General features: G+C 45.4%; 1 protein-coding gene across 4 annotated transcripts in view; it reads left to right on the top strand.

Annotated features, from left to right (window-relative positions):
- Positions 1 to 23,982, top strand: part of zeb2b (zinc finger E-box binding homeobox 2b) — an 86,165-nt gene that overhangs the window by 58,297 nt on the left and 3,886 nt on the right. The window contains exons 3-9 of one of the 4 annotated variants that reach the window (XM_046382920.1): positions 5,739 to 5,993; positions 11,302 to 11,370; positions 13,854 to 14,042; positions 15,493 to 15,707; positions 18,846 to 18,954; positions 19,764 to 21,775; positions 23,745 to 23,925. In XM_046382920.1, the coding sequence (XP_046238876.1) occupies positions 5,739 to 5,993; positions 11,302 to 11,370; positions 13,854 to 14,042; positions 15,493 to 15,707; positions 18,846 to 18,954; positions 19,764 to 21,775; positions 23,745 to 23,925 (3,030 nt within the window). Of the gene's footprint in view, positions 1 to 5,736; positions 5,994 to 11,301; positions 11,371 to 13,853; positions 14,043 to 15,492; positions 15,708 to 18,845; positions 18,955 to 19,763; positions 21,776 to 23,744; positions 23,926 to 23,982 lie in introns of all 4 variants that reach the window. The other 3 variants (XM_046382923.1, XM_046382921.1, XM_046382924.1) reach the window with 3 other exon arrangements.

Here is a 23,982-nt window from a genome sequence, read left to right as displayed (position 1 = left end):
GCTTGTTTGCTGCCTAAAATAGTGAAATGCATTTCAGTAAACACTCCTACATTCCATAGGAGAGCATGTGAGCTTTAGACCACTGATGGTGATGACCTTGTTGGACTTTTTGTACTTAGTAGTTGTGGTTTTGGGAGTTTGCCCCAGAGATGCAGTGAAAGGACTCTTTAAATCTGCAGGTTTGGACTTTGTTTGTTCTCTGTTGGAAAGGTTTTTACAGCTCCACATGACAACAATTGCTGGAAAATGCTTATTACTTTGATTATCCTGCTTGAAAGTAGTCGGGCTTAATTTCCTTGGCTCGCTGGCCTTGTTACTGTCGCTCATGTAGCTTCTCACCTTGTGCTGCTGTTGAGCTCTGAAGAAAGTTAGCATCGTCGACTCTATTTGTATTGTGAATTGTAAAACAGTGTTGTCCTCATCAGCTCCTATCAGTCAAACACTCTCACTTGTCAGCGACACCCATCCCCCTCTGCACACACACACACACACACACACACACTCAGTACCCAGACAGACACACACATATACTCCCAGGTTGCGTTTACACTTCACTGAGTTTTCACCATTCATCGTCTCTCCCGAGTCGCCCCCCCTCCCTCCCCTCCCCTCGCTGGCCCTCACCCCTCACTCTCTCTCTGTCTCTTTTCAGAGCTTTTGTTTGCCCTCTGCCACCGTCCTTTCACCGACTTGGCCCTGATTTGCCCCTTGTGCTCGATCGCACCATTATACTGAGACAAGATAGCACAAAATATCCAAACATGTCTGCTATTCTTTTGTCTGGCGTGACTCGGGCTCGGGTTCAATCCCGAGCGGCGATAATGTAGCCCCTTTCTGTCTGAGGGAAAATCATTACCTGGGGATTAGCTGCGAGAAATCTGTTTAAATTTCAGCTATTGGGTCTTTGTAACTTCATCTGAATTTTATTTATCCAAATCGAAGGGCCTTATTTTGAAGGCAACTACACGAATGTATGAATAAATAAAATTAATTTAAAAAAATGGTTACAAAAAGGAAAAGAAAAACCAAAAAGCAGTCAAGACTCCTTATAAACATGCAAAGAATTAGTTGTTAATGTAAGAATGAAACAACTGCACTGAAGACGAAGGAAGGAGTAAGACTTACCCGGGGAAGTACTTAAACTGTTGCAGACAGGAACAAGGGCAGACAAAAGGTCACCATGAGAATCCGCTACCGCTGGCCGTAGCCACAAGGCAGCGACCTCGCTTCCACCTTAATGCCCTCCCACACACACACACACACACACAATAACAGAGCACTCCTGCTTCCCCATCTCCCTCGCAGCCATCCAGGTGATCCGCTTGGCTCACATTCATGAGACAGGGAGCGAGCGTGAGCAGTTATCGTCCAATAGGGAGAATGTCCTGGCTCATTATCGGCGTAGGAGGCCGAGCGTGTCACCTGGAGCTAAGCCTCGACACTCGACTAAAAAGTCAGCCGGGGTTAGCGTGAGAGCGCGAACGTGGGCGTTAGTCATTCCCCCCGCAGCGATCACCTCCACCGTTGGCCCGCTGAACAGAGACAGCTCTCTTTCTCTCTGGCTCCGAGACTCGAGCAGGAAGGGCTTTTAGTGCAGCCTCCTCCGGGCGCTGGACGACTACTTTGGGATCGTTAAATAAATGTGATTATACTTGTTAGCATTGTGAAATGGTTCTCCTCGGCAGAGTGCAGGTGTAGCGACTCTGAACTCGGCTTCCTTTAGGTACTGGAGAGAAACCTTCACCCCCCCCACATCCCACCCCCCCCATCCCACCCCACCCCCGTAGCTGCCAAGAGCTGGACATCTAGTGTAGTGATTTGTGCAAGTCTTTGCAAAATTGCAAAATGCAGCTTTGCTTCACCTGAAATTTATTGAAGAAAGGATGTTGACCAACACATATGACCACGTTGCACCTTTAAATCCGGTCTTGGAGCGTTAATGACACTGAACTTTGAGAAGTTTGACCAAATAAAGCCCTCATCACTTCTCCGAGACCTAAAAGAATCCCTGCTCTGAACGACTCGTTTATTTTGTGTCTCTGTCCCTCAGCTTGAAATAAATTGAATTCATACGTACTATACATCCAAAGTTTTATTGACAAACAGATGCATGGGGTCAACATCAAAGGTGCAAGTTGGTGCCCGCGTATTCGTCCGACTGACTGTGGGTGTCTTTGAATGCAGCATGTGGTCGGACAACTGTTGTTGTCTCTGGGTTTTGCAGGAGTCGATTATTAAAGGGGACATTAAAGGCGTTTTCGGTCACTGGAGCCATTTGTTCACTGTCAAACCTGACGTTTTGTAAATATAATCATTTTGTAATCATTTTTGATTTGGAGTTTGTTTCCCGGCACTAAATTAATTCCAGTGGCCTCTCAGTATCTGCAGAATAAAACTGTCACAGCTGAAGTATTGCCTGTGCTCTTTTTGTTGTTTTTTTTTTCTTTTTTTATTTATCTTCATCAAATAAATGCTAAAATTTTAATAAGACTTTCTCTCTGGTTCTCTCTCAGGCTGTCACCGCCATCCTAATCAATACACAATATTGCTCTCCCCTCTGTACTTTTTTTGTGAGTGACAGAATAATGCCAGGCCTGTGAAAGGGTTATGTCAGATAGTTTAAAACCTGATATTAAGCAAGAATTGCGCTGTTACATGTGTCATTTTAATTATCTGAAAAACTCAACTCAAAGAGGCTCCTTTTATTTACCTGAAATGTGGGAGAGATTAAAAAAAGCGACGGAGAGGAGAGAAGAAAGCAGAAGCAAACAGGTAGCAGGAGTTTGTAAAACGTCAGCCGTAATTGCTTTTGTCGAGGATGACACTTAAGGTAAGAAAAGGAGAGAAAGAGGCATTTGAGGAGTAAACATTATCTTTTCTTTGTCTTTTCTCTCTCTCCTCGGCAACACAAAAGGCTGATTAGGAGTGAGGTTCGGTGGGGGGACGAAATAACTGCCTGCAGAATATTAGTAGGTTAGAATTACTTTGTTGCGTGACACAATACCAATAGATGCTTCATGCTCGGAGAGGGAGAGGCTCTTGTCAGTGGTGGCACCTAAACAATGGCGGCTTTCTCGACGTTAATACTACGCATTTGACTTGACAAGCACCCCACTGTCATTTTGCCTTCTTGGAGGTATATGTTGAATGCGGAGGAGACAGCTGACGTTTGGGGGGGGGTTGCGTGTACTGTAGCTTTCAGAGACAGTTCAACGCCCCCGCATTTAAATTTGTTGAGAAACTCAAGAGCAAGACGTCACTAGAGATGAGGAAAAAAATGCTGCAGAAGATGGAAAGTGGTGCAAGCTGGTGACAAAAACACGATGAAAACTCCACTTTGCTTCCGCAGGATTTGAATTCTCAGTCGTGCCCTGAGAAGTTGGTGGCGGCCCACAGCGCTGCATTCCCTTTGTGGGAAAGTCAGAACGGTGTGCGTTGCCGCAGTGGACGTGTTGCTAAACAAAAAGAAGCTCCCTCGCTCCTTTTATTGGGGAAGAATGGGCCCTTTAAAACCTGTCCAGCCTTAGATAATTTCATTCAGCCGGCCCCTGCTCTGCCGTCATTGAATCTGCAGCCAGAGATCAGGTTCACAGCGACGGGTTGATAGCTTCCCAAGCCTCTTGGCCTATTGTTCTACCAGCCTCGTGTGGCTGCCCCCTCCTCTGGAAGTTGGGGGACACAGAGCTGATGAGACATTGCTGAGAAAAGTTCAAAACCTCAGGGGTGAAGGGGCACCGGGAGGTGAATTCCGACGTGATGCTTTTGTTGTTTCGAAGGGACGTCGAGTTGAGAGAGAAGTTTGACGAATTGATTTTGAATGATCGTCCAGATGTAAACTTAAACTGGTCGAGCCTTTTCCTCTTTCAGTTTGATATAAAGGCACAATATGAATGGTACCAAGGTGGATGTGGACCACCCAGGAATTCCTAACGTCTCTCTCCACTCGTGGGTCTCCAGGATCGGTTGCCTTTTTTGTCATCTCCAAGGAGCATTACTGAGTCTGAACTTGCCTAAACCCTTGTGATCACACCTCTTGAAAAGGTTTTGTTTCTTCCGTCGATTGGTATTCGAGGCAGGTCACTGCACTCCCACCCTCCTCCTCCTCCTCCTCGTCCTCCTCCCCCCTCATGCCTGCCTGCCTGCCTGCCTGCCACCCTCCTCCCCCTCTGCCTCCCCTCCCACGTTTGAAAGCCCTGTTTTCATTTTAATTTGCACCTGTTGTGCAGTTGTTCGCTGAAGGCAAGTGCAGACCAGTCAATCGTACGGATACGTGTTAGGAGGAGATGTGGGGAGGCTTATCTTTTCATATGTATAATGTCTTCAGAAATGCCGTGCATCAACTTTATCTGGTGGCTGCTCTTGAATATGGGAAACTTCTAGAGGCAGGGACACTTTGAGGCCTGAAATGATTCCTTACAGGGTCACAATGTAAGGCGTTTTGCATATTATACTCTATTTATGTACAAATAAAGCATGACACGGAATCTCAGAGCTGTTCGATATAAATCTGTTGACTTATGAGCTTGCTGCAGCTTTTTTTTATTACTCAGGAACATAAATTCAACCAAAGCACATTAAAAAACAGGCCTCCACCTCTTCACTGTGGTGGCTCAAACTCTGGGCCCTCCCATGATTGGCTCTTACCGCAGAACATTCTTGCGCAAGCTGCCAATGAGGTGTGTCCCCATGTGATGCCATGCTTCTGGCTCGCCTCCATCTGCACTCCTCCAATAAGTCTTCTCGTGTCCTTGTATGCATTTACGATTTACGCCGCGGCGAGTGCGCGCTGAGAGCCTACCAAGTCGATGGTGGTGACTAATTTGCACGTGAGCCACCTTTGATTGAGTTCACAGCCCCTATTTACAGGCCGTCTATTTTAAGAAAAGCCGGCATATGTCTGGGAGTTGAGTGTTGTGGAAGCGGGCAGGCCCTGCTGATGTTGCTCTGGATTTTGAGTGTGTGTGTGTGTGTGGTATCTTCCTTAGTGTGTGCACTCAGTAGGCCTCAAGGCCCTGTCGTGTCTCCATATTTTCATATGTTAGAAAACATTTATATGCATGTTCACGGTTCACTGACAATGCAAATGCAAAGACATCCGAGGGGTACATTTGATGAATAATCTAAATTACTATAGGTTAAACCTTTTGTATGCATGGCAACAACATTTGTAGCATCATGTGTGCCATGTGGAGCATCCCAAACGTGACCGGTATGCTCTGGAGCAGAGCCGTCCTGAGAGGTGCAGCTCGTTGGCATCCGAGGCATGTGAGCAGGACTGAAAATTAGTGGCTATTTTGGCTCGTATCTCCTCGACAGCTGTCTGCCCACCGCTGCAGTTCAGTCACAGATTCCAGTCGCGGATGCTGTAATTGGGGTGTAACCCACAAAATAATAAATAGATAAATAAATAAAGCGCTTACGCCTCGGGCCGAGCAGTGATGTAGGCTGACCTTTTTAATCTGGGAATAAAACCTCAATTTTCAAAACAAGTCGAAATCCCTTTTCATTTTTCATGTCGTTTATGTGTGGAGTTTGAGCTGACACTCCACATGTCCAAATTAGTGTCTGCCTGCATTCCTCAATAACGTTTCAAGCAGCCGGTAATGACTGGCATGACCAAACGTTTAGAAAATCTTGAGACGATCCACGAGTGACACTCGTGTCAGAGCTCAATCATAAGGATCGCCGCCGCGCTAAAACTCTCCTGTACTGACCAGACTTTGTCTCTCCGCCTGTCGCAGCTCTGAACTACGAGAATGTGGTGGAGACGGGCTCGGAGACCGAGGAGGAGGACAAGCTGCCGGTGTCCGAGGAAGACCCTCTGATCAACGGCACGGGCAGCCCCGCCAGCCTCACCAACCCGGAGGCCTCGCCGCGGGCCGAGAGCCACAGCCTGCTGACCAAGGAGGAGGAGGACGACGAGATGCGGGACAGCGGCGTGGAGCACATCTGGCCTGACAACGACATGCTGAGCGCCTCGGTCGACGGTACTGGTGAGTGTCTCGACTCAGATGGTGCAGAGAATTTACTGGTTGAGGTGAACCTCAGTGGGAGGAGTTAAACTGTAAGCTGGTGATTATATTTGGGTTTTCCGCTGGGGTTTTGCGAGTTGTGGCTCTGCTCATTGAGGTTCACAACCAGTCAGATCCTCAAAGAAATGTTTGTGAAGCCAAATCTGTAATCTGTTCCAAAATGACACGCCTTGCTATCTAAGAAACCTGACCTGCACTCCTGTGCGAAAAGCTCCACATTAAGAGGCGCATCATAAAATAAAACAATGATAAAATTACTCGAATTGTTTTTCAGCATCTCTCACAGATCTGAACAGCTTCTGTTCGATCAGCTTTACCAGATGTGTGGGCTTCAGGTGAGATGTCAATCAAAAAACGAAAAAGACGACAACAACAGCAACCGCTAAGCTGACTTTAAGATACTTCATAGCGAGTGTGTGCGCATCCTGCCACTCTTGGTGTCGTCTGATGCCATAAACCCCACCCATCTGGTGCCCGAGTAGACTTAAACAAACCTCACGAAGCATCTTGCAAACACTGCTTGAGCCAGGTCTGACGGTGAAGCCCCGACGACGCTCCCTCAGCAGACAGACGTGATAAACAGTTTCTTTGTGAGCGACAGAGACCATTTGGTTCATGCTTAGAGAAGAGTCCCGCTCTGAGCCAAACAACAAAAAAATATTTACAGTAACGTATAAAAATCTTGCAAAAAAGAAAAGCCTGCGAGCTGCAGAAAATGAAAAGCGCCGGGAGGTGAGAATGCGGTCCGGCGTTTCAAACTGTATCAGTGTTTATGGTACTCCACCTCCTCCCCAGCAAGCTGCCTAATCCCTCGCAGGTGATGCCTTCGCAAACTTGACTGACTTATCGTCTTTTGTTGAGCAACTCCGATTGTGGGGGCCCCAGTCACGGATGCTTGAAAGATAAATACTTTTAATTAGGGGGCAGGGTATAATCATTAAAGGAAGCCAGACTGCTGCAAAAAGTCATTAACAATCTTAAATGAAATTTTTATTTTTATGATAGCCATTTACATGTATAATAAGAGTCAATGATTCTTGGAAGCATGTGACAGGAACAGAGTATGGCGAGAAGTCATGTAAGACAGCCAATTTAAATGAGCTGGGCTTCGCTATTCATTTCTGCTAATGAACTAGCTGTGCACGGTGCCGAAAAACGGAGGAACATTCAGCAGTCTTAAATTTTAATATGGGGGAAAATTGCACATTTATTAGGGATGAAAAAAAACTTTAGCGGGTATCAACATTTGCCTCTCCTAAATAACAGTTCATATTGGCTCCGTGAGGGGAGGGAGGGAGAAAGAAAAGACAGTTTGGTAAATAAATCAAGATAAAGGATAAACAAGCTGTCGTTGCATACGGTAATTGTTTATTTGATAAAGACCTGCGGTGCCATAATGTCTGTAATTCAACTATGTTGCAATTCCCAGATAATATGCTTCTTGTGTGATAAAGTGTCTGACATATTTCGGAGAGCAAGTCAAGTTCATTAGAGCGTTTGGGAGTCTCTTTCCCAATCTTGCGGGTGCTGTGTTTCCCAGCCTGTATTTTTTTTTTTTTTCCTTCCTCGGTGCCTAAGTGTCTACAGTGATACCTCAGCACATAACTTAGGCCTGAGATAAGCTAGCGCACCCCCCTCCTACTCGGACTGATTTGCTCGTCACTCCCCTGTCAAGAGTTTCTGCACAGGTCTTAAGAGGTGTGGGCGAGTGGAAGCGACTGCAGGTCCACAGAAGTGCAGGAATTACTGTAAAAGCACACGAAATGTGGGGACTGAGGTCGCCCAAAAGCACGACCGAGCAGTTTCAGGGCTCGTTTTCATGCGCTGCGAGGCTTTGGCGTCGTCTGGAGCGGCACAGCCCACATGACTGTGAGACACAACTGCTGCATGTAAGGAAGAAATCGAAGGGTTTATCGCAGAGCCTCTTCTGATTCCAGGGCACAATCACAGTCTTGTGTCTGGCGTTGTCCTTGACATTCCTTCATCCCACAGTGAGGCTGGACGCGATGTGCTGGAAAGCATGACATCATTATCACTGACAGACATTTTCAAATAAATCACCTGCTTTCTCCCTTTGCCCTTTTTAAACTCTCCTCCGGGGCGTCAGCAGGATTTCTGACTTAACGTTGCAGCAATCACAGCCTGTGCAAATCCCACTTTTTTCCCCGCAGGTTTGCTGCATCCTCATGACACACTTTTCCAAACATGGCCTTCTGTTTTTCATAAAACTGTTGTTTGTGTTTTCTTTGCACACTGATCAAGTTTTGCAGTTATTAATTTGTCATTTCAGCACCTGGTGCATCCAGGAGTTTCCCATGTTTTTCAGTAAGTGCAGCGTTTCAGATGCTTTTCCTCCCTGCCAAGAGTAAGATTCAGACGGAAAACACTGTCTGCTTTGGCTGGAGACGCAGTGGAACACTGACACAAAATATCTGCTATTGACAGCGATGGCACCAGCTTTTCAAAACCTGTTTTAATCAAAGCTTGTTTCGTGTGTGACTGTGAATCCATTGTGTGCATACCAGGCAGGATAAATGTGGCTGAACGCACAAAGGCAGAACTTTAAAGCGACTGCGGTGACCCACCATAAAAATAGGAATGTTTTCAAAATAAACAGCATCAGAGCTGCTATGAAAATAAGTGGAATTATGGTCAGGCCAAGGTATTCGGGACTCCTCCTGAGTCCAGACTGGGCTCTCAAAGCCCGACATGGCTCTGCAAGGAGGTGTGTACGTTACCGCCTCAGGTCTTCTGTGATTCACGACTGACAAAACACACTTTTCCTGCAGTCAGTGGAGCCTACCAAGAATAGGCACATTTTTGTGGCACAAATGACTGCAGAAGAAATCGGATCCTTCTTTTTTTCCATGTTGTGTTTTTCTTTTTTACATTCAAACATGTTCTGAAATCTTTTAGATGTTCAAAGAGGTAAAGCCATGAAATTGGTCTTCTTATTAAATCTGTGTGTGAAGGAGGCCTGCCCTCCCCCACCCCCTTACTATAGAATGACTCAAGTCACCACAATGACACTTTGTCCCATTTGAACATAGCGCAGGACTGGCAGGGATTTGTGCACGTATGTGTGCCAGAGGCCGGGCCAGCGAGGTGTTCGTGGTATTAGTCTACCTCCTACTGGAAGCAGATGTCCCTCCCTTCAGACCACAGATAACAAAAGTTTTCCAAGGTAAATAGGGGAGAGTGGAGGGCCTGTAAATCCCACTGGTCATCCCCCTTGCGTCAGACCAAAAGTATGCAGCCAAATTTAATTACCCAGAGCTAACAGGGTGCCTACGAGGACACAGAAATGCAAGGGAGTTTTGACCGTCTTTAGCGCCAACGGGTGGGTGGGGGGGGGTCATGCATGCTGATATCTGATACTTGTGGGTATATTTTAATCTGTGGTGGAGGATTTATATATATATATATATATATATATATATATGTATATATATGTATATATGTATATATATGTATATCTGTTTTGTTTTGTTTTGTCGTAGCTTAATTTATGTCATTTAAAACCCATTTATTTTCTCATACTGCCACTGTGGTTTAGAAGCTGCTTGGCAGACGTGCAATCAAATGTACAGGAGGGGGAATAAAAAGGGAAACAAAAACTCCAAGCAAAGGGAAAGTTAAACTCGGACATACCATCCAGAAGAGTCTGTCATTATTCTGTGAAGCCATTGACAAGGGGTTTTATCATTTCACCGCAGAAGCCAGATCTTTAATTTCAAGAAATTAAATCACTCCACATCTACTAAGCCCATTGTTTTCAGCTAAAACTAAAAATTCACGTTGCTTTTGTGCAGTGCAATGCGACCAGGATAGCATTATTATGAACAGCACACCCACCAGCTCTCCTGTGATTTCTCAGCCAGGTTGCTCATCCTGGTTTATAGCCATGGGAGAGTCAGATACATCAGATCCTGCTGTGGACTGGTTAAAAAAAAAAAAAATAAAATCTTCACAATGCAACACTTGTAATGTCCTTGCAAGAGCAGCAGAGCAAGAACAGATGCGTGCAAGACACACAATGCAGGTTTTTTGTTCGTTTTTTAAAAAAAAAAAGAAAGTACAAAGCCCCCGTGTTCTCGGAAGCACCTTGATTTAATTTTTACCGACGAGGCAAGAAGGAGGGACCAGGGACTCTTTAAGCTGATTGTCCGGTCAGTGTCCTCCCGTCGACCGTGGTGGTGGTGGTGGTGGTGGTGGTGGGGGGAGATTAATTTGTCAGAAGAGGGTTTGTTTATGAGCCTGTCAATCCACCGGTTATTTACAGCCTGCTCACCTGTGCCAGGACAATATCTGCTGGGTGCTGGGTGCCATTATCCTGATGGGCAGTAAGAACCTGTTCTGCTTAAACTGAAATTCAAACATTTCTCTGAGCCAGGCTTTCTCAGACTGATTGGTTGCTGTAAATCTCTCGCATTTGGAAGCAAAAACTTGCATGGCATAACATCTCAGATTCAAATGGGTGGTTCTCAACCTGGAGCCAGGACAATTCAGCCAGGCAGTTTTTTCCCCTGAAGCATCACGAGTGTAAGGCTTCAAAATAATAGCTGCCTTCTGGTTTGAAGTCTTACATGCTTTACCAGAGAACATTGTCTCCACCCACCTGAGGTTTACCTCAACCAATGAGGTTATTTCTGCCTCCAGAGCAGCTCTGCCCCTGAGAAACTTTTGTGCAACTAAAAGTATTAATTTGTGGTTAAGGGTTGTATTCTTTTTAGTCAGTAGCAAGGCACTGCGTCTCTGCGAGGGGGGTTGTGGCAAATCAAAAAAACGTGTGCACTCGCAGTACTCGGAGCAGCTTTGGATAAAAGCATCCACCAAATGACATATGATAAAACAAGCGTGATCCTGCATGCAGAGGATTGCAGCAGCGTCACAGCCAGGGAGTAATAAGCTCAGCCTGCGTGTTGGCTGGAGCTCTGTGATTGCTCAGGTGGATGTGCTCCGTGTTGTATTTAATCGCTCTGTTTGGCGATTGAAGCTTTCTTTGCCTCCCCCGCCGCTTGTTGTCATGTTAAAGGTAAATAAGTCACTGTCTGGCCCAGATGATAGCATTCATTAAGCATGCCGAACAAAGCTGCAGCGCACTGCGATGCACAGCGGTGCCTTTATTGCTTTCTCCATACCTTCTGCTTAAAGGCCTCATTGTCAGTGTTTGTTGGTTTGGATGGTACATTGAGGTACTCACCCCCCCTTCCCTTCCCTTCCCTTCCCCTTCTCTCCCTTCTTTTCTTCTCCTTGTGTTTCTGTGCAGATGAAATAAAAGATGATTTTGACGCCCTGGGGCCTGATGCCACTTTGCAGGCAGTTGGAAACGGTACAGGTGAGTTGACTGCTGATGATTCTGCTGGTGTTTTGCTCTTTTCCCCCTGCACTGACTTTGGGTCCCTCTTACCCACATTGCAACATGCTTTAAAACAGTCTGTCCCAATCTTTTTGGCTTGTGACCTCTTGAAATGAAGCAACTTGCCGCCTCTCGTCGCAGTTTGCTTAAGTCTGTCCAAAGACACAGAGGCTCTGGAGGTACAGTGGAAAGTCAGACTCTTGTCTTCTGAATACAACAGAAATCCTTATGTTCAAAGCAGCCCGGCGGTCCAGCATTTTGTACAAAGACTGTGTGCAGACGGAAACTGCCTTTTGCGGCTTTTTTATCCTATTAATCATCTCGTGATTAGATTTATCTTGTGGCCACAAGTTGGCAACCGCTTCTTTAGAATAACAACAAAACAATTGCATACACAAACTGTGAGCTTTAATTAAAGGGAAATCTTTTCCTGCTGGCCACCAAGACAAATCCCTGTGTGTTTATAGGCAGCGAGCGACTCTCAGTGTGTTTGTGTCCCGTTGCCTGCTCCTGGTGGAACCGAACCCTACCTGCCATTTTTCATTAAAGCCACCAAAGCTGATTTGCGGCCACACCCCCCTCCCTTCCATGATATCATCCTGGCCACCCCGACAATTGGCCCTGGATGCTGTTATGGTAAACCAAAGCACCCCACAGAACGCCACGCTGCTCTGCCTCAAAACCCTCCCTTCAGCTCTAATTACTATGACTCTTTGCTCGCCGTGGTGTTTTCGCCTTCTTCTTCCCCCCACCCCACCCTCCCCTCTCTGTTCTGAAAATTCAAACGCAGCAAATGTTTTCCATTTCGACTGCTTAAAGAAGTTTTGGAAACAATACTGCGGCAGCGCTGTGGAAGCTCCCCGCCACTAGATCACATGTGATTTTATTTAAAGACATGAGCAGTTTGATCACGTCCCGGTGCCAAAGCGCGCTTTGATCCAGGTGATTTCCTCCTCCACTGGAAGAAAAGTCCGTCCCTTCTCCCCACAGAAACATTTTACGTTTATATTTTTCGCACAGGATGATGGAAAACAGCAAAAGTGAAGAAAAAGTGCTGGTTTTATTCAGCTGAACGTTCAGAGAAGCCTGCTAGTTTGCATGACTGAAAGTAAAATAAACATTTCATTACCCCGAAGGTTTTTCGGTTGAGGTCCAGAAACTGATTGCACCAAGCCGCACCCTGGCCAATCATCAGTCAGTCTTAAATAACAGCTTAAGAACACTATTATCACAACATTCAGTCTCTCACAATTAGCTTAGCGTTCTTCAAAAAGAAGCTTCTAATGAGAACTGTATATTAGGCCATCACAGTTATCAAAAGTGATCCATTGGCACTGATGACATTTCGCTGCCATTTTTGACAACCAAATATCTACTACCTTGACCTTTCGCAAATTGGACCGCCAAGTCATCACGGCCTAACAAATCGCTCTTTAAACCTCACCTTGGCTCACAGTCTAAAAGCCTAATTAACGGCGGGGATGAAGCCTGATGAGACGTCACTCGGTTTTTGGTTTGACACAGCCAAATAGCCTCCAGAATTTCTTCAGGTTGTAAACAGTGTGTGAGAGCGAGTGTGTGTGTGTATGTGTGTGTGTGTGTGTTTTGAAAGTCGGCCATCCCCTTGACTAATGAAGGCTGCTGATTTCTTTTAGCTCCGGTTTGTTTTTGGAGGCAGCTATCTCCACACTGCAGCTTAAGAGTTTCCCTGAAGAGAAGGGACTGGGAAATAATTTGAGAAAACGCATTGTGTGGCCTCAGCACTTTGGCTGGCTTAAGATACATTCTGCTCAGCTATGGCAAAGCATGTCTCTCTCTCTCTCTCTCTCTCTCTCTCTGTCTTTTTTCTTTTTTTGTTTTTTTTTTGTGTGTGTGCTGGTTTGTGGCTTGGCCCCGGTAATCTGTTCAACACAGAATCAACAAAAGCCACAGTCTCTTGATTGACCTTATATGTGAAAGTCGATACAGAGAAACGTGGCTCTGTTGCTGATTAAGCCGGGCTTGTGTATGTAGATGTGTTTGAGAGGGTTTTCCTTTTTTATTTCACAGTCCTAAACTCAAAATCTGATTTTATGTCATGAGCACATTCAGTCAGTGAGGACTTTTTTTTTCTTTTCTTTTACAACACTTTGTTCCTCAGCAGCTCATGGTAGCGTGTTTATCTCTAACTTTTGGCCGGATTAAGTTACAATTCTTATTTTAGCCCGCATGGCGTGACAAGCAAACCCATAATTTAGATGTATTCTCCCCAAAGCACTGCTGCAATGTTTTAGGGTGGCTGTCCTCATCGCATTTCCACCAAGATGTTCCCAATATCCTCCTGTAAGACATTTCTCAGGGGAAGAAAAGAATCCAATTCATTCCTCCCCCTCCTTCTCTGTTGGTCTCCTCCTTCACCGTCTCTCTCTCTCTCTCTCCCTCCCTCTTCCTCTCCCTTCCCTCCCTCCCTCCTTGCCTTTCAGTCAAGAGCGTCGATTGCACTTCAGAGTTCGAGGACTTTTTCGCCAAGCGGAAGCTGGATGACGGCGACAGTCACGTGGTGAGCATCGCCGAGTACCTGCAGCGGGGCGACACCGCCATCATCTACCCAGAAGCCCCGGAGGAGCTGTCCCGCCTGGGCACGCCGGAGGCCACCGGTCCAGAGGAGAACGGTACGAGCCCTGTCAGGAGTCGGTGCGAGGGGTCGTCATAGAGACCAATGATAAGTTAGGGCAGGAGGCGCAGACAACAAAGCGCTAAACGTCCGGGTTGCTTTAGAAACAGTTTGATGTTGAGGTTAGTAAGTGAATAAAAACTCCAATTAAACCTGTCAGAAGTCAAAGATAACATTAAGTACTAAATATCTCTAAGGGGTCAGAGGTCAGGACAGTTTCCAACCACATCTGTAAAGATTAACCACACGTCACCACTTCCTCCCACAAAACAAAAGTGAAGCCAGGACATCCGGGATACGAGTGCTGCCATCTTTGATCAGACACGTCCGGGCTTTAGCTTTAGTTAGCGTTAAGCCGTGTTAAAGCAAGAAACACTGTGGCCAAGTACAGCAATATCTGTCTAAAGTCAGCTTGGGTTAGCTGACATTAGCCACCGTAATACCAGATATTAAAAGGCTGCAGCAGCAAAACACCACATTGTGTTGAAGTCACATTTTATTTCTTGTTAATTAAACTTGTAATTTCTTAGAGGAAAACATTCTTCTTTTAAAGGTTACACAACCTCGCGTTAAAGCACATAAAAAATAAATTAAAATGTTGAAAATGTTTCTTCTCTGAACCGAAGTCAGTGTTGACAGTTTTAAAACGATAAGCGACCCATGGACAGATTAGGATTTTATGCCACCCATTTAACGTTAGATTTAATACAATCATATTAAATTCGGCCTCCTCTTGGAGCCTCAGTGTTGCAGTGGCAGAACGCGTCTGCTCAGCTTGTACCAGCAAAGGTTAGACAGAAAAGCAGAAAGAGCGAGGGAGCCAGAAGGAGTCTGGGCAGAGCAGCAGCTCGTCCGGCTGACACGACCGGGCAGCTGTTGGTCCCACAGATTCACCGGATGCCTCGGTGTTTACCTACAGTCTTAAGCAACAGCTGGGCAGGGGCTTGAAATCAGATAGTGCACCTCTGAAGCTCCCCGGGGGGAGAAAAACGGGGGGCTGAATAGGAATGAGCTCATGATTCATGCTGCAGACGCGATGAACGTGTCAGCAGGAATGGCATTAAAAAGTGAGGGCTGTTTAAAGCAATTAGGAGAGTATGGGGAATTGTGTGTGTGTGTGTGTGTGTGAGTGTGAGTTTGTCAGCATAGGATTTTGCATGTGCTTGTGTACATACAGTACCATGTGTGTGTGAGGTCTGTCTGTGAAGCAGTTCGAGTGTGTGTGTGTGAGGAGTCGGGAGGAGGTCGTAGTGCAGCGGATGCCAGCCTGACACTGTGGCTCTCATGTGGAGCAGATTGCAGAGATAACTCCCATACCACTCCTGGGCAGCCCGCCCGTTAGCTGCCATTGATTCGCTGACCTTTTGGCCCGCTTTCCCTTCCCCTTCCTTCCCCCCGTCCCCCCACCCCCACCTCCCCCACCCCTTCTCCCGCTGTCTCCCGTGCAGACCTGCCACCTGGAACGCCAGATGCCTTCGCCCAACTGTTGACCTGCCCCTACTGCGACCGGGGCTACAAGCGTTTGACATCGCTGAAGGAGCACATCAAGTACCGCCATGAGAAGAACGAGGAGAACTTCGCCTGCCCCCTGTGCAACTACACGTTTGCTTACCGCACTCAGCTTGAGCGGCATATGGCCACACACAAGCCTGCGAGGGATCAGGTTAGGGGGATTTGAATTTGTTTCCTCCTCTTCTTCTTCATCCTTCCCTTCGCTTTCTGTTTTTTGTTTTTTTTTTGTATCTTATTTCCTCCTCACTGTCCCCCCTCATCTCGTTTCTAATGTGCTCTGGTCCCTCGCAGAAGAGAGATCATTTTTTCTGATTGGCAATCATTATTAATTTTTCATGGCATTTTGAAGATGCAGATCCTTTAATGGTAATAACTTTAATTGAGGCCCTAAATGGTTTTTTGATGGCCCTCCCTGATATGATTTTCCAGTCTCGTGTTCACGATCGAATGATTGTGTGAATTTCCAATTTGGAAATTTTTATCAGCTCCTTAACTTCTCTTCACTCCTGGCCTTTAATGTTCTGCTGGTGCAGCCTGCAGTCGTAGTACTCCATCAACCCCCACCCACAGCCCCACCCCCGCTTCTAATTTCATGCACTGCATAAACATCTGTGTATACTTGAATTTTCTCAAGCGATTTATATGCTATATGTCTGAAATATAATGTGAATCTGTTGGCAGTTAGCATGAATCACCTTAAAGTCCTGTGAGGTGAAAACACATCCAGCAGTCACGGGTGTTTAACTCGCTTGTCAGCTTTAAGTTGAGGATGTGGGGTGAGATAGATTGTGGCAAAAAAAAAAAAAAAAAAAATGCATTCAGAGTTTTCGCACATTGAGGGAATAATTACAACTTCTCAGTGAACTAAAATTGGAGCAGTAAATTTTAAAGTAGATGGAGTCTGTATTTGTGCTCTGAGGGATGATTATAAGTCAGGAATTTGTTTTGAAAACCTCAAGTCCATCTCTGAAATGCAGCGGGTTTCCTTCTCTCATTTAGACACACACTGAAATGTGGTTTCTTGTGGCTCGAATTTCTGCTAATTAAAAAAGATGAACTTATGCTGAGGACTTTGAGAAGGAATAATCTGAAACCTTCAGGAAAAACAAGGTCGAAAAGTGATCAAAAGCCTGACCCTTTTTTGTTACTTTCTGACCGCAAGTTGTTTAAAGGAGAAGGAGAATTAGAGTCACGGTTTTGTTTTGTTTTGTTTTAAGTTCCTCCACAAGGACCACTTGGGTAATGTAAAAAATAAAAGCCAATAACAGATGAGATCATGTGCCTGGACGCTCTGCGGCGTTCACTCCCGGGTCGTGTTGCTGTTGTGTTGCGCTCTCTGAAGCGAGAATGACAGGCTCAGACTGTGGCTGATTTGATCAGATGTCAGCAGCCAGCACTTTCACCTGATCTACCAGCTGGGTGTAAACGTGAGCAGATGGGCCGGCCGAGCGAGCCGCCGTCCCAATCCTCGTATTACAATGCTGCTGCTGCTGCTCCCCTCCAGAGTCGAGTCAATGGCCAAAGGCTCCTATTCACGCAGCGCAGGTCCTTCCACAAAGCCGGTTATCTTGATTTGTAAATTAGCTGGATTGTTTAAGCGGTAATCCTCGAGATGAGGTTGAGATTGATGTCTTACTCGTTTGATTTTTTTTTTTCCCCTCTTTTGTGGATGCGTTTTCTGCAGGTGGCGCTCTTTTCTTTGTCTTCTCACTCATCTGTGGCTCAAGCACCATCTTTTCCTGTTCCAACCACAAATGTAAAATATATCAGTTCCTGTTTGACGTGACAGAGAAAATCAAAACATGTAGTCATGTGTACGTTTGGCAATTAACAACTAAGTCAGGAGGAGCAATCAGATTAACATAAAGAATAATGTCACGATAGGTAAACATGTGCTCTGCTGTTCTGCCTCGTATGTTTACAAGCATTAATACTCCTCCTCCTCTTAACCAATTAGCCGAAATATGACTAATTAGAGGTTATACATATGCAAACCTCTAGTCGGGTCCCCGCCCACAACCAGCAGTGGTGGCGTTCACACTGACAACGAGCCACGAAGGAGAGATGGAGCATTTTGCCGGTGCCATTCACAATTAAGAGTGCAGAGCGATTGTGCCTTATTAGCAGTGGTGGCGAGACTAAACTTTACCGGGCAGGGGTCCTCAAGGGGGAAGTAAGGGGATGGTGGAGGTGGGAGGGGGGGGGGAGGCACCGAAGCAGCTGTTGCTGTTTGTTTATGCAACTCAGCAACATACGAGCGGTGGGGTCCCTCTCCGGCGCTTGGCGGGGCCCCCGACTCTCCCTGCTTGATCTTTGAAGGTTGGGGCTGTTTGAACAATTCCTCCCAGTCCTCCCAGTGTCCTGCGCGCCACCATCTGTCTCCCCAGGAATGTGGGTAGAGTCAGCACACACCCCAGCATTTGTCAAGGCTGAACTGGGAGGAGGGAGTCGCTGTGTTTCTTTCCCCCTAGCGAGCTCAGAGAAAATGTGTCTTTTTTTTTTTTATTTATTTACTAACCGTTTAACGTCCTGAAATCCCGCTTGGAATTAATTGTTTCGTGAGGGACGAGCCAGGTTCAGTGTTGTCATTGTGGCAGGGTATGTTATTTTGATTTTTTTTTTTTTTCCAGGGAAGAGGCCTTGTTTGAATTGCAAATTTGATGGATTGCAACTGATGTTTACCTTTGAACAGCGAATCAAGGCTGGGCCTATACGCTCTGTTCTGAATCCTAAGATTATTAAAGGTTTTTTTTTTTTTTTTTTTTTAAAGAAAAAAAAAGAGACCCAATTACTCTAAGACATTTGAAACTGTTCTGACAAAGTACAAAGTGTAATTCAAATACAGGTATGCAGGGTGAAAGAGCTCACAGATTATTCTGAATACCTCTCACACTGATTAGGCCCAAATTAATGAAAAGTAGATTAGATTGGCGACTCTAATGAAGGGGAAACGCTCTAAAAAAAAGACTCTTTTCATTTATTCTATTTTGTGGGCTGCCAAATTCTAAAGGCATGCCTCCTTTGGCTGAGGAGCCAGGAAATTAAAAGGTATGTGATTCTCTGTGTTATCGCCGCCGCTGCCTGTAGTCGTTCAGCGGAGGTGGGAGTAGAAAGCCAAGATGCTTCGTTGGCGACAGGAGCCGTTTGGCTTGTTGCTTGTTGTCATGCCGACCAATTGTGATTATTTAGTGAACTCTTACCCCCGCGATGTTTGTGCACTTTTTTAACGTGAGTCTCCCTCTCTGTCTGTCTGTCTCCCTGTCTGTCTCTCTGTCTGCCTCTCTCACAGCACCAACTGCTCAACCAAGCGGCCGGCAACCGCAAGTTCAAATGCACCGAGTGCGGCAAGGCCTTCAAATACAAGCACCATCTGAAGGAACACCTCCGGATTCATAGCGGTGAGTGGTGGGAGGAATGCTGCCCTGCTCTTTGAATATTCATAACCGTGATTTAAGAACAACGTGAATCTGCAGAAATTCCTCCTCTGTTTATTTTGGATCCTCCCTGCTGAGGATGGACGCTGAACTCTGCTGTGTGAAAAATCAGTCCACTTGCCAAGTACAATATTTGCTCAGAAATGTGTGTGTGTCTGTGTGTGTGAAGCGTATCAGCAAATTTCATTTAATTTATTGGTTTGTTTCTCAGGGACAATGTCCACTGGTCTACAGGAAAACTAAAGTTTGCCCCAGAGGACTAATTTTCAGCCTTTTTCCACTGGCCACAAATTACACCACAACTTGGGAATTAATTAAAATGATATTGTGAAGAAATTAACACGTATAAAGAGTACAACAACACAACAGAAGACAATACAACACAGAAATGATGCACATAAAGCTTCCCATATTTTACATGTAGGGGGAATAAAATGATATATATATATATATATGTTTTTATATAGTTTCACTTTATTTCACTTGACCAAACTTTTATTTCCAGTGTGGGGCAGTTGATTACTTGTGCTGTGATTTTAACTTGACGTAAAGCACTTTGGCTGAAAAATCCCAATATCATCCAAATAATCTTTTTCAGATAAACAAATCTGAGCTTACCAGTGCTGTTTAATATGCAGCGTCCTCTTCCAAAATATACAAATAAACAGTTTTCAAAAAAGCCAACCTATTAAATTGATATCATAATATAATATAATAATATCAGCCCATCACTCTCATGCCAGCCATCTTACGCTACAAATTTTATGTTTCAGGTGAAAAACCGTACGAGTGCCCCAACTGCAAGAAGCGCTTCTCCCACTCGGGCTCCTACAGTTCCCACATAAGCAGCAAAAAGTGCATCGGCCTGATTGCTGTCAACGGAAGGATGCGCAGCAACATGAAGACGGGCTCCTCCCCCACCTCCGCCTCCTCCTCTCCCACCAACACTGCCATCACCCAGCTGCGGCAGAAGCTGGAGAACGGCAAGCCGCTCGGCCTCCCAGAACACAACAACCACCTGAACATCAAGACGGAGCCGCTCGACTTCAACGACTACAAGCTGATGATGGCGTCTCACGGATTTGGTGCTTCTGGCCCGTTCATGAATGGAGGAATGGGAGGGAACAGCCCACTGGGGGTCCACCACAACTCGACGGCCCAGAGCCCCTTGCAGCACCTTGGGATGGCCGCGCTTGAGTCACAGCTCCTGTGCTACCCAGGGCCAATAGGGAACAACCTGAGTGAGGTGCAGAAGGTCCTCCAGATCGTGGACAACACTGTGTGCAGGCAGAAAATGGACTGCAAGCCGGAGGAGCTCTCCAAGCTCAAGGCCTACATGAAGGAGCTGGGGTCCCAGGTTGAAGAACAGAAGCAGGTGCTGACACAAGCGGGGCCTCAGGTCGGTCTTCCACTTGTCAATCACAACGGCGCCACCAAAAGCATCATCGACTACACGTTAGAAAAAGTAAACGAAGCCAAAGCCTGCCTCCAGAGCTTGACAACAGACTCAAAGAGACAGATTAGCAATATCAAACGCGAGAAATCCAACCACGTGCTTGAAGGAGGTGTGGATGAGAAGGTGCAGGAAAATAACATGTTTACACCTTATGCTTGCCAATATTGCAAAGAAACCTTCCCCGGGCCAATACCTTTGCATCAGCATGAACGCTACCTGTGTAAAATGAATGAGGAGATTAAAGCCGTGCTGCAGCCCAGTGAGAATTTGATGCCCAACAAACCAGGGATATTCATGGAGAAGAACACCCACTTACCCTCCTCCATGCTGTCTGAGAAGGGACTCACTGGGCCCCTTAACCCTTACAGGGACCACATGTCTGTGCTGAAGGCGTATTTTGCCATGAACATGGAGCCCAACTCGGAGGAGCTGCTCAAGATTTCCATAGCGGTCGGCCTTCCTCAGGAATTTGTCAAGGAGTGGTTCGAGCAGCGAAAGATGTACCAGTACGGCACTACTAGAACCCCACCACTAGAGCACAGGAACAACGCGGATATGGTTCTCGGAACAAATAACCACCACACTCCACCAAAAGACTCTATGGCAGCTAGGTCGCCTGTGTCTCTAATCAAACCTGCTGACCGCATCACATCCCCCTCCATAGCAGAGCTCCACAACAACGTTAACAACTGTGACAACTCGCTCAGACATTTGAAAAACCACCAGTTCAGCGGCAGCGCCAAACCCACAGGTGAAAAGTTGGACCACTCCCGCAGCAACACTCCCTCCCCGCTAAATCTGTCTTCGACATCTTCCAAAAACTCTCACAGCAGCTCCTACACTCCAAACAGCTTGACTTCAGAAGACCTGCAGGCTGAGCCGCTGGACCTCTCTCTGCCGAGACTGATGAAGGAACCCAAGCATGCACTAACTGTCAAAAGCAGACCTAAAGTCAACAGCATTACCATCGACCACAACAGCATCCCCTCTCCTCGAGAGCACTTCGAAGAGCCTTTGAACTTGGCCTATCTCAAGAAGGAATTCTCAGGCTCTACCAACAACGGAAACCTTGAAAAAAGCACTAGCCCCATCTTCGGCATTAACCCGTTTGCTGCCAAACCCCTGTACACGTCACTTCCACCTCAGAGCGCTTTTCCACCTGCTACATTCATGCCCCCGATGCAGGCCAGCATACCAGGTCTTAGGCCCTATCCGGGCATGGATCAAATGGGCTTCCTACCACACATGGCCTACACTTACGCAGCAGGGGCAGCTACCTTTGCCGAGATGCAGCAGAGGAGAAAGTACCAGCGGAAACCAGGTTTCCAGGTAAATAATCCACCTGTGGTTTTGTGAAAGCCCCAGGCTCACTCAGATTCCCTAAAATGATCTGAACTCATTTCTGTACTAATTAAAAAACGACTTCACACTCAGGAGAGATAAACGCTCACCTGAGGTAGACTGAACTGGCAAAGGCGATGGAGATTTGACAGCTGTGACGTGACCCCGGGGTGGAACAAAGTGAGGCGTAGTTGGTGGTGGTTCAGGTGTTTACAGAGCAAGACGAATATACATCAGTAATGATATTTAAATACTAACGTCAGTCAGTAGGCGAGGAGATGTGGCAGTTTTACTCAGCAACTTACTCAACTCAAATGTTTTAAAGCATCTCAGCTGTGAGGATTTGCCACTTTTGTCATTGATTCAATAAAAAATAAAATACCAAGCTTTATTCAGTAGGCATTAATTGACAAAACAATTGATTTGTCCAAAAAAACCCAAAAAACAATTATCAAGAATGAAATAATTATTCATTGCAATCTTATTTGTATTTTTATACAGCTGCCAAATTGGGAGGCCTTTCATGAAACCTGCCTGGACTAAAAACTGCTCCACCACCCCAAACCTATCTGCAGCTCTTGAATGATTTCATTTTTACCCTGAAAAAAGGTCCAATTTAAGCATTAAAAAACATCAAACAGCATCAGGTTCAAATAAATAACAGGAACGATATTGGCCCTAAAATCTCAGCTCACTAAAGCTGTAATTGTTACCACTCTCTACTATAAATTTCATCCTCTGCTGTGGGTGGAATACATTAACGCTCGTGACTCCGGTCCTCTTCCAGCGCTGGCCTGAACTCAGATATTTTGTTATTAAATATGGGTGAAAGGCCTTTGTAAAAATGACAAAGGTGAGCCCCGGAGCTGTGCACTTCTGTGAAATTTGCCATCGCAACTTTGCTGCATTTTAAAGAGAGCCACAGCCAAAATGAGCTTCTTCATGTGGATTAATAATGCACAGTCTCCATGTTCATTACCACTGAATGCTGAAGGCTGTTTAACATAGTGGGAACCATTTTGATGAAAAAAAGTATTAATAATGTTTCCTATTCTAAGTTATTAAATTAGATTTTAAAAATACAGCTACAGGCGTTCAGTTCAAATTGATTGCAGGGTGATAGTGGTCCCTTCTTAAAACACACTGCAGAGCTGTCCTCACATTATCACACACATATTCATTAAAGAAAGCTTTGGTGGCTCAACATCGACCATTAAGGTGCACCTTCTGATTTTAATCATTATATGAGTTTGCAATTTCAAGAATGGTTCACAGTGCCTCCTCTAATGTTGTAATATTGTTCTCCATCAATTCACGTTTAAGACTAATCTTCATCATAAAAGAGAATTTTAAAGGAATGTGCAGAATTAACGCTCCTGTACAAAATTAGACCACACTGAATACACCATTATGGCTGAGTTTCATAATGGCGAGCATGTCAGTTATAGATGGGTGATATTACTTCAGAGCTGAAAATTTTATAAGAAATCAACGCTGGTATGTGCTGGTAATTAAAAATGCATGAGAACATGTAGCATAGTGTGATTGTTTGGGAGGTAAGGTTCAGTTTACTGCTTTATGTAATGATATAAAGTGCCACAGAAGGAAATTTCTTTCAGCGTTAAGATGCTTTTATTTGAATAAAAACAATATTTGCAAACGTATATATATCATGTAATTGCAGCATTATGACATTTATTCCTACATACTTTGTTTATTTATTTCAGGAATTGTAAGTAATTACAATTGTAACTGTAAGTAACATCACGGGCCTGTGCCTGCTTTTGATGAGCAATTAGCATGCAGATATTTTCTTGTTTAACTATAATTGACCTTAATGTATGTGGAGGTCATCGCAACACATTTACCCCAAGTCTTTCTCACACCCTAAACTCATTATTATTTCTGGTTTTCTCTTTCTTTTTGTTCCCTTCCCTGTTTTTTGTTTCTTTTGAAGGGGGACCTGCTCGACGGTACACCAGATTACATGTCAGGGCTGGACGACATGACAGACCCCGACTCCTGTCTGTCGCGGAAGAAGATTAAGAAGACCGAAAGTGGTATGTACGCGTGTGACTTGTGCGACAAAACATTCCAGAAGAGCAGTTCCCTTCTAAGACACAAATATGAACACACAGGTATATACTGTTCTAGACCCTTATTTTAAACCCCATGCTTTTTTATGTTCTAAATGT

Source organism: Scatophagus argus, chromosome 24 (genome assembly GCF_020382885.2).
Source record: "Scatophagus argus isolate fScaArg1 chromosome 24, fScaArg1.pri, whole genome shotgun sequence".
In the NCBI taxonomy this organism is placed as follows: domain Eukaryota; kingdom Metazoa; phylum Chordata; class Actinopteri; family Scatophagidae; genus Scatophagus; species Scatophagus argus.
The sequence above is the reverse complement of the archived record's forward strand: the minus strand, read 5'-3'. Positions and strand labels throughout refer to the sequence as shown.